The sequence below is a fragment of the Centroberyx affinis genome, unplaced genomic scaffold, assembly GCF_046629955.1.
Source record: "Centroberyx affinis isolate AG114_WGS23_722 - 3 ecotype Tasmania unplaced genomic scaffold, CSIRO-AGI_Caff_v1 ptg007799l_1, whole genome shotgun sequence".
In the NCBI taxonomy this organism is placed as follows: Eukaryota; Metazoa; Chordata; class Actinopteri; order Beryciformes; family Berycidae; genus Centroberyx; species Centroberyx affinis.
The window spans coordinates 37,532-55,291 of NW_027283920.1; the positions used below are offsets into that span (position 1 = coordinate 37,532).

At 41.3% G+C, this 17,760-nt stretch overlaps 1 protein-coding gene across 1 annotated transcript; it reads left to right on the forward strand.

The window, feature by feature from the left end:
• Positions 1 to 9,582: 9,582 nt before the first annotated feature.
• Positions 9,583 to 10,981, forward strand: nog3 (noggin 3). The gene has a single exon (XM_071513981.1). It carries the CDS (start codon positions 10,200 to 10,202, stop codon positions 10,869 to 10,871), a length of 672 nt encoding a protein of 223 aa, XP_071370082.1. The 5' UTR covers positions 9,583 to 10,199; the 3' UTR covers positions 10,872 to 10,981.
• The last annotated feature ends 6,779 nt before the right edge of the window (positions 10,982 to 17,760 follow it).

The window sequence follows — 17,760 nt, forward strand, 5'->3', positions numbered from 1 at the left end:
TGCAAAAACAGAAGAACCACCTAAGGAACATCGCCCGTCTCCGACCCTCCCTATCCTTCTCCACTGCTGAAACACTGATACATGCATTCATAACATCCAGGCTCGATTACTGCAACAGCATCTTATATGGTTCATCAAACAATATCATCAATAAACTCCAATACGTCCAAAACTCTGCTGCCCGCATGCTCACCTCCACCCGCCGCACTGACCACATCACCCCTATCCTCCATGACCTCCACTGGCTCCCGATCAAATACAGGATTCACTTCAAAATATTACTCACCACCTTCAAAGCCATCAACAACCTGGCCCCCCCCTACCTCTCCGACCTCCTCCACCACCACACCTACCCGTCGCCTCAGGTCCGCAGATGCTAACCTACTCCAAACCATCAGGACAAAGCACTGGACCTGGGGCGACAGGGCCTTCGCTGCAGCTGCCCCCTCCCTCTGGAACGCCCTCCCCAGCCACATCCGAAAAGCCAACACTCTGTCATCTTTCAAAAAAGCCATCAAAACCCACCTTTTCACTCTAGCTTTTGACCTCTAACCTTCTACCCCTCCCCTCTTGTCTCACGACTCACATTTTTTTTATATTTCCTTTCTTTTTCGCTTCTATTTTTATCTTTTATATATATCTCTATTAAAATTGTTTTTATTCTGTGTCTGTAAAGCGTCTTTAAGCACTGAAAAAAGCGCTATATAAATGTAATGTATTATTATTATTAGAATCGCTAAAGCGAGCGAGTAAACTTGTTAAACCAGTAAACTTGATAAACTAGTAAACCTGTTATACTAGTAAACTTGTTAGACTAGTAAACTTCTTGAACTAGCAAACTTGTTAGACTAGTAAACTTGTTAAACTAGTAAACCTGTTAAACTAGTAAACCTGTTAGACCAGTAAAAAATAGTAAACTTGTTAAACTAGTAAACTTGTTAAACTAGTAAACCTGTTAAACCAGTAAAAAATAGTAAACTTGTTAAACTAGTAAACCTGTTAGACCAGTAAAAAAGAGTAAACTTGTTAAACTAGTAAACCTGTTAAACCAGTAAAAAATAGTAAACTTGTTAAACTAGTAAACTTGTTAAACTAGTAAACCTGTTAAACCAGTAAAAAATAGTAAACTTGTTAAACTAGTAAACTTGTTAAACTAGTAAACCTGTTAAACCAGTAAAAACGAGTAAACTTGTTAAACTAGTAAACTTGTTAAACTAGTAAACCTGTTATACTGGTAAACTTGTTAAACCAGTAAACTTGTTAAATTAGTAAACCTGTTATACTAGTAAACTTGTTAGACCAGTAAACTTGCTACCTGCCTCTTTACTTGTCATTGTGGGACATGTGGCCTTCAGCAGGAGAAAGATCTGTCACAGTGAGACTGGTAACCGGTGAGACTTCTCCTTAGGTACGGTTAGCTAGCTATTAGCCTTTATGCACGATGCTTTGCTAGGTTTGTGCTTCGTAGGCCTCCGTAGTGCAGTGGCTTTGCTGTGTGTTATTTACAGATGTGTTGCGGTTTCTGTCGCCCTCTAGTGGTTGGAAAATCGGTTATTGCGTTTTGAAGGCTTAATATGAGACTAGATGACTCGTTAAGATGGAGTTTTTTTTGCAGTGTAGCATCTCAGGTGGGACGGGACGCTCTGCTCTGTTGCAGCCACACTGTCATTTCGGTTAATAAGGCGGGTTTATGTTTTTGGGTTTTTTTAACACTTTATTTGTATTTTCAAATTTTTTACAATACAGTCGGCATGAACAACAGTAACATCTTTATGATATGAAAACATGAATAAGACAGACAACCCCCAACCCCCAACCCCCTCCCGGTCTTCCTCCCTCCTCCCAGTCCGAGAACACAGTAAGGGTAAAGAAAACTAAAAACAAATAAACAAAAAATAACCCTAAAAGACCGTACATTCATAAATAAATAAATTCAAACCATTATTCAGAAAATAGATTACAAGTGAGCAAATCGAATAAGATAAAATAAAAATGGCATAAATGATTGAAGAGAAAAATATCTGGAAATAAATAAATTACAATTATATGTGCATTAAAATAAAAATGAGTGGAAAAAAAGGTGGATATCAAAGGTTAGGGTAGCAGCTAAAGAACAAAGGACAAGCTCTTGACATAGTCGATGAATGAGGACCAGACGGGTTTATTTTTGCATAAAAATCTTGTGTAGTGCAGCTTTAACTCCGATTTTACCAGCCATTCCTTTCCATTTGTCCACTCCCCTGCAGTCTATCATTCACTCACTCCTCTTGAGCGTTGCCCTCATGTTGTTTAGTGCTGATACCCACTGACTCATATGTGTGGGCAGGCTAGCACAAACACACACACACACACACACACACACACACACACACAGGCTCTTGGCCCTGTTTTTTAGTGTATGTGATGTACTTGTTTTTATTCTTTGTTTGATGATCTCTTGTCTTTATCTGTTATTTGTGTGCTTTGTTTTCTGCGAAGCGAGCCTGTTAAACCTGCTGAAAGCGCTTTGGACATTTCCCTCGCCGGTGTGATGTCATCAGGTTTGCCACCCTTTCAGATCGTAGATTGATCTTGTTGAAGTTGAAATAAGCTCTTAGATGCCTTTTTTTTTTACAGCACAGTAGGAAAAAAACACAAGGTTGGACATCTGTATTTCAGTGAGTCTTGTCTTGTGAGAGAGAGAGAGAGAGAGAGAGGGAGAGAGAGAGAGGAATTTAAAATAATGTATTCTTTGGCTTCTTTGATATGATAATTCTTGCGTTGGTCAGGAGGGCAAGAGTTTGGACTAGAAGAGAGAAGAGCGAAGGAATCTGAACTAGACAAAATGCCAGTTGTGTGTGTGTGTGTGTGTGTGTGTGTGTGTGTGTGTGTGTGTGTGTTGCTGACCCCTGTTTGCCACCTTGAAGCCCTCGCACCCAAATGGACCGTCCAAATTGCCCGGTTGTCTCATCATCAAAGGTTTTGCTTGTGGGGAATTACATAAAAAACAAACAAATTACTTTTTTTTTTTTTTTTTTTTTTTTATCTGGCCGGGTCACGAAAGAAGCAGCCAGTCTGTTTGTCCTTCATCCTGGGAGGCCCTTTGATTTACTATTAAGATTAAGCTTAACTTAGTATTTTAACATCAGACGGCACGCACAAATACATTTACACACACACACACACACACACACACACACACACACACACACACACACACACACACACACACACACACACACACACACACACACACACACACACACTAGAGGAATACACTCCCCTCAAAGGCTGGAAACCCAGTGATCCACTTCGCTCGTCCGTATCGCAGTCGTGTTTCTGGAAAATCAAAGGAAAATGTGATTCAAAACATGTGGATCTCCGTCTGTAGTGGAAAGAATAGGGAAAAACACGCTCTCGCTCTCTCAAGGAGCAAATTGGAATCTATGGAAAACGGTAATGGCCGTACGAGGCTTTTGATGATAAGTGAATGTGATAGCTCGACTTCTACATGACGTCATGTTTTTTTACCCTGAAATGAAAAGCCAGTGACGATCTGGCTGCTTCAGTGTGTTTTGCTGTCCAGTCCAGCAGCAAAACACTGTGGATCCAGATTTTATCATATCATTATCTGTAAACACTCACCACTTCTTGCAAGTATTTGTCTTATATATCTTATAAATACTCAGTTTTCTTTAAATATTCAGCATTTAGCACCTATTTTTTTAGTTTCGTATGTGTTTTTTTTCCGGTAACACTTTACAATAAGGGTACATTAATTAAGGGTTAGTTAATGCTTAATAAGAATTAACTAACCCTTAATTAATAGTTAACTAATGTGTCTGGTATTCATTTACTAATGGTGTTCATGTTAACTAAGGTATTAATTTATACATTATTTAATATTTTATAAAGATGACTATTAAATAATGTATAAATTAATACCTTAGTTAACATGAACACTATTAGTAAATTACACATTAGTTAACTGTTAATTAAGGGTTAGTTAATGCTTAACTAACCCTTAACTAACCCTTATTAAGCATTAACTAACCCGTAACTTAGTGACCCTTATTGTAAAGTGTTACCTTTTTTTCTTTTGTCCCTTTATGTATTGATCGGCACTGTTATTAGTTTTGATTGTCTTTATTGTGGTTGCTTCACAGTAGGAGTTCCACTTCATAAGCCCCCTATGGGTTTTTTTTTTTTTTTTTTTTGGCTCCTCCTGCACATCTTTTCGGGGTTTTTTTAGTTGTTGACTCTAAATCTCTGTGTATTCTATTCTGTCTCCCTTCACTGTTATGTTGCATAATGTTGTTTTTCTTTTTGTTTTTTTGTGTTACACTTTTCTGTTTTTTCTTCTTATTATGTGCAATAAACTAAACTAATTTTGTGCTAATGGGTTAGGGGGCTGGGTGATGGTAGAGATCCCCCTTTATGTATTTATCCTGCATCTGTCCCACATTAGTACTGCAGATAATTCCCTCTTATATTATACATTTGAGTCAAATTATTATATTATAACCCAAAACTCAAGTGCCAGACTGTTCGCCGTCACTTTCAGCGGCTGAAAGAAGAACATAACTCGATTTTTCCAAACAATTCCTCTTGGGGAACAAAGCCAAAGTGCAGCGGTGGATCCGCAGTAGAAACTACATACAGCGTGTCTACTGACCACCAGTGACAGACCTATTACAAATCTCCTGACCGATAATTACCAGAACAGCATGTGGTCAATTATAAAAACCATATACAGTTTAGAAGTTCTCTTCCCTCCTCCATCCCTCCTGTTTTCCCTGATGTTGCAGCAATCTCAAATCCACACATCCACACCGAGACCTGGATCTGTTCCTTTGGGTTTGTGATGTTTGTGATACTTATTCTATCGCTTCTTCCTTTTAACCTATGGTTTTACAATCTCTTCTTTGTTCTCTATAAAACACTTTGTGACAAACATTTTAAAAGCACTTCATAAGTCTTGATATGACTAGATTAACATAGAATGGTGAGTGTGATGTAGGCTACAGTAGGCCTAGAGGGCTTTCAGGTGACATATCACACCTTCTGGCGGCCATATTAGAGGTTGACATGGTTAATTTCTGTCTGTTTCTGACTGAACTGATCATTTCATCACTGATCCATCTGACTGATTTAGTGTGTAGATAATGTCAGCTTGTCAGCCAGCTAACCATAGTATCTGGTCAGCCAATCTCTGAACCCATCGTCTATCGGTCTGACGACGATTAGACTCTGGGGGCGACGGCCAATATTTGGGGGTTTCCGGTGTAGCCAGCGGACATCCGGGCCAAGACTTCCTCTTCCGTGCACCGGTCATTGTTTACAGTCCGATTAGCAACTTGAGACGCGAGAATGGAGTCGGAGTTGAGAGACGACGTCTCATATGCAGATATCTGTTTATAGAGATTAGCCGAAATGTCGTCCGGACCTAAAACACCTACAAAAAGTATCGATGTTTGTGTGTTGCGTCTCAAGTTGCTAATCGGACTGTAAACAATGACCGGCACAAGGAAGAGGAAGTCTTGGCCCGGATGTCTGCTGGCTACACCGGAAACCCCCAAATATTGGCCGTTGCCCCCAGAGCCTAATCGTCGTCAGACCGATAGACGATGGGTTTAGAGATTGCTGGTCAGCTAACCATCACTGTCTTGTTGTTAACACATCTGATTAGCACACTATCTAGTGCTAATCAGTATCTAGTAACAGCTAGCGTTAGCATGTTCACGTTAACATCAGTGTGTTTGCTGGCTAGTTAGCTAGCTAACAGTTTGTTCAGGTTAACTGAGCTGACTCTTCTCAAGCTACAACTCTTCATGTTTTGGAGTAGAGACTAGGGCTAAAGACAAGACAGTTTACTGTGTCACAGTAACCTACATTTGGAAACAAATCCACCTTATCACACTATTCACTTTTACTGAGAACGTTACTGAATGGATCTACAGCCACACCACAACAAGCTGACTCAGCTGCTCTCTGCTTCTAGCTGGTTGCTACAGATTTACACTTTATTTGTGCAGCCAATAATCTAACGCAGTGGTTCTCAACGTTGGGTCCGGGGACCACCAGGAGTCCTTGAGGGGGTTCCAGGGGGTCCCCAGCAAATTGATGAATTGTTAAACTTCACCATTATTTCATTTACAAGAAGTTAACACAATTAGAGAATGTAGAAGAATGGCTGTTTTGATCATAGTTCCACTGTTATCTCTCTATCTACAATACAGACAGTCATGGAATTCTGGACAAAATCATATCTAACAATAAAAATATTTTCAGATTTGGTTCCGAGAGACGAAATCTCATCAAATGGGGGTCCATGGCTCTGATGTGGACTAAATCAGAGGTCCTTGATATGAAAAAATTTGAGAATCACTGATCTAACGGACCTCCATGATGGTGCTAGCATTATGATTCAACTACAAAGCCTCTATTACTGTAGACAAGACACTGTTTGCCCCTATTTGCCACATTTCCTGCAGGATATCAGCATCATCATGCTGACTGGCACTCTCACCCCAGGGCCCAGTCCTGGCTTTCATGCAACATGAAAGTTTGACTACAAGGCCCCTAAACCCGTCATGGTATGAACATGAGTCCCTCGTGAATCCTCCTCTGTGACCCCGATAGGGAAGTGAGGGGGAGAGAGAGAGAGAGTGAGGGAGAGGAGGAAGGAGTTTACAAAGAGAGAGAGAGAGAGGAAGTCTTATCTGAGCATCGCCTCTCTGCCGCTGACTTCCTCTCCACAGAGATATGACAGTTTAGCGGCGCCCGTCACACACTGTCACATCACCAGGCCGGAAAATTACCCCAATACTCCATTTCAATGGCAGAAAGAGAGGAAGGGAAGGAGGGGGGGGGGCAGGGGTAAAAGAAACCATTCACAAAAAGGTGCTATAGGCTCTGACCCTTTCACTCCTTAACATTGGTTGCTGATCTAGGAATTGAAGCTTATTCTATACTGTTGCCCTCCCTCTAGGTCACTCTGGGTAAATGCCTTGAATGTGAAATACATTAAGAGGAAAGTTTCTCCGTCCATCTTCCTCTGCAGAGTCTCAGCGCTCCAGCCCCGTAAACACACCGGCTTCAATTCATTCGTTTCTGAAGAATTATGATGCAGTAAATTCTTTACATTTTAGGAATTTAGTGACTAGGGGTTCAGTGTCTTGCTCAAGGACACTTCAGCAGGACACAGTACTGGTCGCTGTGTGGAGCGAGAACCCGGAGCCTTTAATGACAGGACAGTCTCCTTAACCACCAACCGTTAAACTCCACAGTCCCCGGCCTGTGATGTGATTTTTTATTATCGAGCGCGTCTTGTTTTTTCTTGAGAGGCGGACGTGTAACTAATTGCTTTTACAGAGTCAAGAAAGCCGTGCGAGCCGCATGCCGGTCACAGGTCACGCCAGTGCGCCGAGCCAGCCGCGTGTTACGGCTCTACGCGGGCAAATTAACCTCGCCGGACTGGGATTCCCGTGTGCGCGGCTGGAACGGGAACCGGTTTCCCGACATCCAGGAGCTTATTTGTCCCTGTCTCGGTGCGGTCGAGTCGAGCACAGTCGGCCCTTTATCTTGGCCCGGCTTTTTCAGCGTTAGCGTCGGTAGACAAGAGTTGTTTTTTATCTGGCCCATAACTCAACCTTTACAACATGCGCAAACATTCCGATGGTTTTTGCCTTCTGGCTGCAGGAGGCGGCGCGGCCGGTCCAAGCCGCCTCACTGACTAATTGAATTGTGACCCTTTAAGTACTTTTCTCTGCTTCCACCCTTCATTTATTGGCCCCTGGAATTAACGCATGCCCGTAAAGATGCTTTTGCTTTTTTTTTTTTTTTTTTCTGCTGCTACACTGCAAAAAGTGTCCATTTCAACAAGTCATTTAGCCTCATTTCAGGCTTAAAAATCATATTTCTTCTCAGAGTAAAAGGCAATCACGGTGAGGTAATTCCACTGTTTCAGGAAATTTCTTGAGACAGTTGTCAGTATCTTGAAACAAGGCAAAATAAGGCAGATAAAGGTACTTTTTCTTTCTTTTTTTCATTGCTGCACTGCAAAAAGTGTCTCAACAAGTCATTTAGTCTCATATGCAGTTTTAAAAACTTATTTTTCTCGGAACAAATGAAAAATTCTGCCAGTCATGGTGACATAATTCCACTTGTTTCCAGATAGTTTCAGGAAATGTATCGTGTCAGTATCATGAAACATGGCAAAATGAGGCGGATCATTCCAGTGTTATTATTAAGAAAATTATTCAAGAAAAGTCTGAAACAACCCAATTTGAGAGAAGTGATTGGCAGATTCTTTTCACTTGTTTTGAGAAAAGATGAAACTTAAGACTCAGGATTTTTTTTTTTTTTTACAGTGTACGTCTGCTGTTATAGTTGTCACCTTTTTTCCCTCCCTGTTACAGCTATGCCCCAAACAAATTAGCTCTAATTGAGTTGCGTTCCAATTAACTAGGCAGTTGGTGGATGCTGGATTGTGAAATGACATAAAACAACAGAAGTCAATGGAAATAAAAAAAAGGAGGGGTGATATTGGTCATGAAAAGAAGCACTTTCCTGCGCCGCGGCCCTGTCCCGGAGCAGTTGGATAAGTCTAAACACACGTTGAGAGCATCTAGCCGGGGAGAGTTATAAAATAAACAGCGCTCTGGCACCAGGCGGCTCGTAAAGCCTCTGGCAGCGCGTCTGTCTGCAGCGGCTCTGCACACGGAGCTGTCCGCTGATTTACACGCCGCCGCTCCGTCAATGAGACACAATTGTGAAAAAGTGGGAAGAAAATTATAGAGCCGTTTGCACTTTCACAGCAAGTGATGTGTCATGTTTGGACGCATCACTGTAATACTACTATATCTACTGCTGCTACTACTACTGATACTGCAACTACTATTAACCTATTACTACTACTACTACTACTACTGATACTGCAACTACTATTAGCCTATTACTACTACTGCTACTACTACTACTACTACTACTACTGATACTGCAACTACTATTAGCCTATTACTACTACTGCTACTACTACTACTACTGATACTGCAACTACTATTAACCTATTACTACTACTACTACTACTACTACTACTACTACTACTGATACTGCAACTACTATTAGCCTATTACTACTACTGCTACTACTACTACTACTGATACTGCAACTACTATTAACCTATTACTACTAGTACTACTAATACTGGCCTACTACTGCTGCTACTGCTACTACTAGTGATACTATTAGCCTACCACTACTACTAGTACTACCACAACTACTGCTACTTGCACTACTATTACTACTACTACTACTACTACTACCAATAATAATAATAATAAAATAATAAAAATAACAATAATAATAATAAGTGATGGAATTTAGTCTATAATTAGTTTATAATAACCCAAACCATGTTGAGTTTTGGGTAGCTGAGAAGTGTGTGTGTGTGTGTGTGTGTGTGTGTGTGTGTGTGTGTGTACGCGCGCCTGCGTTGGAGCGGGATGGGAGGGAGTTTTAGGGCCTTCATAAGAGAGAGGGCCGGTCGTTTTGGCAGAGAGAGAGAGAGAGAGAGAGAGAGAGACCGCTGGGATTACATCACCGCCCTGGTGGATATTTGGGTGCAGCCAGCGGCGCCTCCAGTTTGGCTGGAGGAGGACCAGAGGCAGCCAGTGCGCCGTGCCGGCCGGGACGGAAACAACATGTGGAGTGGAACCAGCAGCCAGCGCGCCGTGCTGTCACACCGGGACCTGCCGCTGACCGCCGCGCACGGGAAAGCCCAGGGGGGGAAAAGAAGCTGCGAGTTCAATTCCCGCTTCTGAACTCTCCTCCCGTCCAGGTTGGGACTTGCGCGTAAAGGAGAAGCCCAGAGGTTTCCCGCTCCCCCCTCTCCAGAGACGCTGGTCATGGACTGTGAAGTTACGCAGGGAAATTCCTCTCCGGCTGCGCATCAGCTTCGCTCCTTCTCTCTCCCGCTGTCGCTCTCTGCTCTGGTGAACAGCCAGCAGCCGTCTGAAAGTTGCTGAGAAGTTTTGGGAGCGTTTCGCACCGAGGTTACTCCCCGGTGGAAGCGTCTGCTGCGCGCTCTCGCCTCAGACTTGGATACCTCCCCGCAGCCAGCCAGACACCCCGAGGGAAACACAGGGGGTCCCGTGTTCTTTGGGAGGATTATACCTGTTTATTTTCACTTTCACTGACTCGGGAACTGTACAGAGGCGATGGATAACTCTTATTACTTCTTGGCCATGTCTATGCTGGTGCTTTCCCTGGGCTTCAGGATAGAGGAGGGCATGTGCCAACACTATTATCTCCTCCGTCCCATTCCCAGCGACACTCTGCCCATAGTGGAGCTAAAGGAGGACCCGGACCCGGTCCTGGACCCTAAGGAGAAGGACCTGAACGAGACGGAGCTCAGGAGCACGCTGGGCAGCCACTTCGACCCGCACTTCATGTCCATCACCCCGCCGGAGGACAGATACGCGGGGAACGAGGAGCTGAGCGAGTCGGAGCTGCGGCAGAAGCCCTCCGGAGCGATGCCCAAAGAGATCAAAGCCATGGAGTTTGAGATCCAGCACGGCAAGAAGCAGAAGCCCAGTAAAAAACTCCGGAGAAGGCTGCAACTGTGGCTGTGGTCTTACGCCTTCTGCCCGGTTGTTTACGCATGGAACGACCTGGGCAGCAGATTCTGGCCGCGCTACGTGAAGGTGGGGAGCTGCTACAATAAGCGGTCTTGTTCAGTCCCTGAAGGGATGGTCTGCAAACCTGCCAAATCGGCCCATTTTACGATCCTGCGATGGCGGTGCCTGCAGAAAAAGGGGGGTCTGAAGTGCGCCTGGATACCTGTTCAGTACCCCATTATATCAGAGTGCAAATGCTCCTGTCCGACCTGAAACAGACTGACGAGGACTGATTTTTTTTTTTTTTTTGCAATTATTGATGATTAAATAATGGATGATTAAATATAGTTTCATGATTATTTTTTATATGCACACTGCAAAATGTAGCCATCTCAACAAGTCATTTAAACTACAATTAAGTGTTAAAATACGTTTTCTTGAAATAAGTTTAAAAAAAAAAAGTCTGCAGTTGGAGTGAAATAATTTCACTTCATTCCATCACGAATCAACTTGTTTCAAGGATTTTCTTGAATTAAGATCATTTCCTGATATTAGTGGAATGATCTGCCTTGTTTCGAGATAGACACTTTTTTCGAGAACATTTTCTGAAACAAGTGAAACGAACTCACTCCACTGGCAGAATTTTTCATTTGTTATGAGAAAAATAAGATTTAAAGACTTAATATGAGGCTAAATGACTTGTTAAGATGGACATTTTTTTGCAGTGCACTGTCCAGTGTAAGAATGTATATTTGATGTACATGTTGTGCCATTTTATTTTATGACAAAACTTTGTATAAAAAGGTCAGTATTATTAATATAATCAAATCTACTGTATTTGTTAAATGTATCTTGATTGTGTTGTATCTTTTTATATTTATAATGAAGAGCACTTCGCTTTGCGAAGCATTAAAATGCTGATACTGAAGGACTTACAAGCTATTTTCTGTTCATTGAGAAAAACATAAAATGAATATATGGACCTCTATGGGAAACATGAAGAGTTCTGTTCCAAAATCAGACATTTGAAAACAGTGATGCCTACTCTAACAAAATGATTGATAGCAAAAATCTGAAACAAATGATGGTATTATTTAAGGATGGAGGTTAACTTACTGTAACTCTTTGGTTGATAAAATAACAGTTTTACAGACTGGATCCACTATATTATAGAGATATTAAATAATGAACTTCAGGTTCCCCAAACTGTCTACATAACATTTTGGATTAGAACTCTTCATATATTCTTCTCATCTTAAGATGCTGTATGTAAAATAAAAAGGGACAATTGGTCTATAAACCATGTAAATTGAGATTATGTGTTGGTCTATTTATTCTTTTTGTAGTCTAGTTTTGTCCAGTTAAAATAAAACCACTCAAACGACTCTGGATGGGCAGGACTTTGTTTTGTTCCAGTGTGGATTCAGCTTCAGCTCATGGTCTCCTCATGTTTCTCAGTCATCAGCTCCCTCTCTTTCCTGCATGCTCACTGAACTGTTGCTGCAGTTCTGATGCAGGGAAGATGTAGGGTAAATGTATGAAGGGATAACTTGGATTATATAAACTACAATGGTTAATAGTGTAGGCATTACACAGCCAACATCACCAACACTCAGCGTTCTGCAGTAGAAACACTGAAGCCAAATGATCACTTCTACAAGCCTACAGGTGTAACTTGCTGTTCATCCTATTTGCTGCTTTGCTTTTTACTTGGATTAGGGGGAATATTCTGGAGTCTGTTCTCCTGAACCTTCGTGAAATGAGCACGATGTCTTGCTGCTAAACTGAAGCGATAGCTAACCTGTTCATGAGACCAACAGGTGGAAATGTCCAGTCCAGTTCCTGCTGTTGGACCAGAATCCTTTACTGGAGGAGGAACCTGATCTGAACTAGATTCCTGTCAGAAACATGGAGGCTTACTCTCAGAGTTCAGGCTCATTTCACAAAATTTTCAGAGACTGTGTTGTATTCTGAGGTGATAACCAAGTACAGAACTTCTCAACTTTAAGTGACTTCTAATCTTCTTCTGGCTCTCCAAGTCTTACGGTTACAGAAAAACAGAAAGGCCGAGCAGCAGTCAGCTGACAGCTGGTTTGAATTTCTGAATTGAACTATCTCAGATTTTTAAGTGTTTCTCCGTGACTTTTCCTAGACTCCTTTAAGTACAAACCAGTGTGGGTAGAATTTCCAAATCACATCAGGAAACAGTAGCTATAATTATATTCACCCTCTGTGAGTGACGTCTTGTTGGGTTTCTCTTCGCTCCACTGTACGAGTGTTAAATATTCTTGTTCTGCTGTCCAGGTTCAAACCTCAGGTGGCATCATGCTGCATCTGTCACATTTACCACACAACACACACCTGAGACCTGAGTGAGATGCTGCACTAACCTACCATGTGTTGTTTGGGTGTATAAACAATAACTGATGCTTGTTTCATGTAATGGATCAACATCTTCAGCTGCTGAGCCCAAAGACAAAGTAACGCCTACTTGCAGCCTGCTCTTACAAACATAAAACTTGTAGAATTATGAACTTTAACAACAATTATTGAAAGAAACCAAGAGGCTGCGAAATTTCTTAACTTCACATGAAATGGCATTCATAAAAATGTAAAAAAAAATATGATAGAAATTTTGTATATTAGAAATAGATTTTTTCACATTCTATGAATCATTACGTGAGCTCCCCCCCAAAAATAATCCTGCGACCCCCTGGAGGGTCCTGACCCTCAGGTTGAGAAGCTCTGGATTAAGTGACAGGGTCATTTTTCATTGTAGCGCGGCTCCGTCACGGTGGGAATTCCTCTGTCCAGAACAGATCAGAGCCGTCTGGCTGGAAGGGCTTCAAAACATTACACATCCTTTTTGTTTAAAAGACAAATGTTACTCATATTCATTGCTCAATAAAACAAAACAAAAAAAACAAAGAGCAAAAATCTGTCACAACCTCGCAGCTTCTCCAAGGTGCATGAATCCAAAAGAGCCGAAAGAATGAAAAAAATTCAGATACTGTTGGAAAAAGCTACTGAAGCTGAAGCATTGGTTTTTAATATTAAACCTCTGTCAGTTGTTCAGTTGTTTTTTTCATTCCTTAAGTTAAAAAAAAAAAAAAGCTATTTTCTCTTAAGTGTTACTGTTCTGTAAAGGAATGAAGATTGCTGATGAATTCAATAGCAGACAAATGTGAGTTTTACTTTCCCTGGCAGACATTTTTCAAATGCCGATTTGCCAAGATTTCTCATGTTGGCATGAAACTCATTTATTAACCTTCACTAATTGAAATTGATGCCTCTCTTCACACTTCACATTCTGAACTGCTGCTCATATCTGATTTTTTTTTTGCATGACTGTTCATCTCTATTCTCGGATGTAACTCATATCTGATACCAGTATGAGCTGACAGTGATGTTGAAAAGACACGTGTGAGCAGAGGAACAATCATAAAAGACGTCACATCTGTTTTGTTTGAACACATTTCGGTTACAGGATGTGTAATCCTGCACCTGACGCTCACACACCGGCGGTCTGGAGAAATTCTCGTCATAAAACCTGAGAAAACGAGACTTTGCTGAGCCGTCAGCTCTGATTGGCTCTGAGTTTGAAATACAATTTTTGCACAAGCCCCCTGAAACGGCTTCTGGTTTGTTTTCCTGTCCGGGTAGAACAAGTTTGCACCGTTAGCTTATAGCTACAAAGCTAGCTACTTCACAGAGTCAAGGTACTGTATTTTTATTATAGACATCCAACTATCAGGAAAGTAACTGTCCACAGCAGGGATTAATAAGGACAATAGTTTTCATTCAAAAGATCAGGCTGTTGTTTCGCCAGCTAGCTAACTGTAACAACTTTTCCTGTTCCGGAGTCATTCCTATGTTCCCCAGATTTATATGGCACATAATGGAAACAAGACAAAGGGTCCTATGTTCCCCAGTTCTTCATATGTGCTCTCCCAGGGTCCTATGTTCCCAAGGTCCACAAAATAATAACCACAAAATCTACATTTACTTTTTTTATTTTGTGGTCCAAAGGCCACATTTACCTTGCTGTTGAAAATCGCATCAAACCAAATCATCAAAAATAGGGTAAAATCTGACCCACAGAGAACATTGGTTTTTAATAGTATGGCATGCAGCAATAAAACATTCTGGGTAGTTTTGTGGATCAAACCCAACCCAAACAAGAGTTTGAAGTCAAGTTTGAGTAAAATTTTATCCGCAGAACCACCCAGACTCTTTAATATTCTCTGCCGGGTCAGATTTGACCCAGAACACCACAGATGTAACAATTTTTTTTAGAGACTTTCAAAATCAAATAAAATTATAACCATTGGTTTTGTTGTGTTTATATAGCTGTTTTGAAGCCTTGTTCCAAAAAAAAAAACTGGATAATATTTATGAAATATTTTAACGTGAAACGGGTCAAATTTGACCCAAACACAATAGGAGGGTTAATGTGTGTTAACAGAATATTGACCTGGGGAACATAGGACCCTGGGAACATAGATACGCTCCCCCTTGTTTCTACGACAGTAAACACTGAGCTCCAATATCAGGCTTCACCCTGTGAAGTTTGACTGGTTTGAATGAAGACGACGACCCACAGAGCCACCGCCCTTTTCTATATAACTGCTGTGTTTAAATCTCTCCAGACCTGCGTTGTTTGAGCCGGAGGTGTGGCTACGCATGAATATCTACTGAATGTCTGTGTAGACCTTCAGTCATCCAGGTGGTAAGATGTCCAAACAATAAAAACAAAATCCACTTGACTTGAAATGAAGAGTTGAAGATGTTTTGCCACTCATCCGAGAGGCTTCATCAGCTCTACGCTTGGATTTCATTTTTATTTTTTTGGACAAGATTGGAGTACATGCCTTCAAACTATTTGTCTTTCTTTCCATCGCTGTGTCTCGTTGTCCTCCGTGCTAACGCTGCTCAGCTAAGATGACAAAATTTTGAAAAGTGTCTCAGGTGAAGTAGGATTTACTTACTATCAAGGCAACGCTGACAAACTCTAATTTGAGCATTTAAAATAGAAGTCACATGTACGTTGCCGGCCTCAGGATCTGATTTTGTAGCACAGATCCTGATCAGAATTGACAAAATCCATGCAATCCAAAGCTCCATGCAGCTTTTTGCTGTTCACACTGATTAGAAAACAGCAAAACTGAGTCACATAAGGCACCAGAAGGAAAACTATGCCAAATGAAAAAATAAGTAGAAATGCTCATAAACGTGAAATTCGAAAGCTGAAACTACAGTAAGGATCTTTTACAACATCAGTAACTCCAAAATGGACGTCCAGTTCGACAACTGTGCTCTTAAATGGGCAACAGATATCAATATATATATAAAATATATCATAATATATCCTGGCCTGACGTTTGGATAAATGCAAGACATCCATTCCACTGCTAACTTAAGACAGTACAAAATTCGTAATAGATTATATCGCACTCGTCTTACTCTACCCAGATGGGGTAATACTTGGAGATCTACATAATTATGGGAACATCTCCTTTAAACTTAAAGGTCCCATATGGTGTAAAGCAGGACTCCCCTTGCCTCTGTGATGATAAAGGAGTTGGATGGTCTATCTAAACTTGGTGAAAGTATCAAAACTAAATCCACACAATCCATATTAGAAAAGCGAGCCTCTAAACGAGCCGTTTGGACTTCTGTAACTTTGTGACGTCACAAAGGTTCGCTCATTATCATTTTTGTAAGAAATAATAGACTAACAAAGTGTTTTTTCAAAGCGGTTGTCATTGTTTATTTACCGGACAGTTTTCCCTACCTGTAGCTGCCGGGCCGCGGAGTCTCACGTTTCACTCTTGAAACGGTCAGCCAATCGGAACAGAAGGGTCGTTAATATTAATGAGCCTTAAAGACACAGCGACAGAAACGGCCTGTTCTTGGTAAGGCTCAGAGAGATGCTGGAAAATGTCAAAATGGATTGAGAGTGTTTTTGGTTCATGACACCACACACACAGCTTTGAATGGACCTCAAGACACAAAATAAAACTCTGGACAGTGGAGAATATGGACCTTTAAGAATGTCTTTTTAACGATATCAAAAAAGTAATATTAAACAGAGTCACATGAGGGAGAAACTCAGAATCGGGACTCTTTCTGCTGCAGTGTGAACGCAGCTGAAGAAACAGCTATGAATCCTGCCTGACTGCTTCTGTGCCATATCACTTATGCCACTGTGCTGTACTGTTTTACACATGTACAAACACACACACACACGCACATATATACACATATATACATCGCAGGCTCCAAACCAACACTGCTTCGTTTCATAACCCTGCCCCTTGATGAAAGCTTGTTTCTGGAGCCTTTTGCTAATTCAACATACTGTATATTTTACTGTAAAAGTGGTTTTTGGGGAAGCGGAGAGAGATTAATTTAATTTGCCGTGTGCGGGGCCGGGCTCCCGTGCCAGAGAGCGTGTTATTCCTCTGTATGTCGGTGTGCTTAGCGTCCGCCGGCTTTAAGAGGTGCTGAAAGCCTCGACGCTCCTTTAAATATCACCAACAAGTGCAAGTGAAGTTTTCCTGACCTGGTTTCTCCACATCTCTGTTTCCTGCTGCAGAAACAGCTCAAGTCCAAGAGTCAGAGGATTGAGAAAGAAAAAGACTGAATAGTACTTAATATTACTAGTCCATTTAAAGGCTTTTTTTTTAAAAACGTGTTTATTGATCACATTTCACAGTATACTGCAAAAAATGAGTAGCGGTCCAGTGATTTTCTCTTGTCTCCAGACCTATCAGCTTCTTCTTTCTCTCACTGCACTGGCAGATAATCTGCTGGTTCCAGTAAATTTCACTTGATTCATGCCAATATGACTTCTTCTTTCAAGAAATCATCATAAAACAATGAAGAAAATCTGGAAACAAGAAACTTTCTCCAAGACAATTTCACTTTTACCAAGAAAATGAAACAAGTTACATTCTCCTGGAAAAGTCACATTTGTTGATGCTGCTGGAAATATCTATGGTCCCAGGGTCCTATGTTTAACCCTAACCCTAACTAACCATATTAAGCGAATACAGAGCTGGGGAACATCTTTTTCAGGTTCCCATTATGTGCTATATAGAGCTGGGGAACATAGGACCCTGGGAACATAGGAATGACTCCCTGGAAATATCTGGAGGTG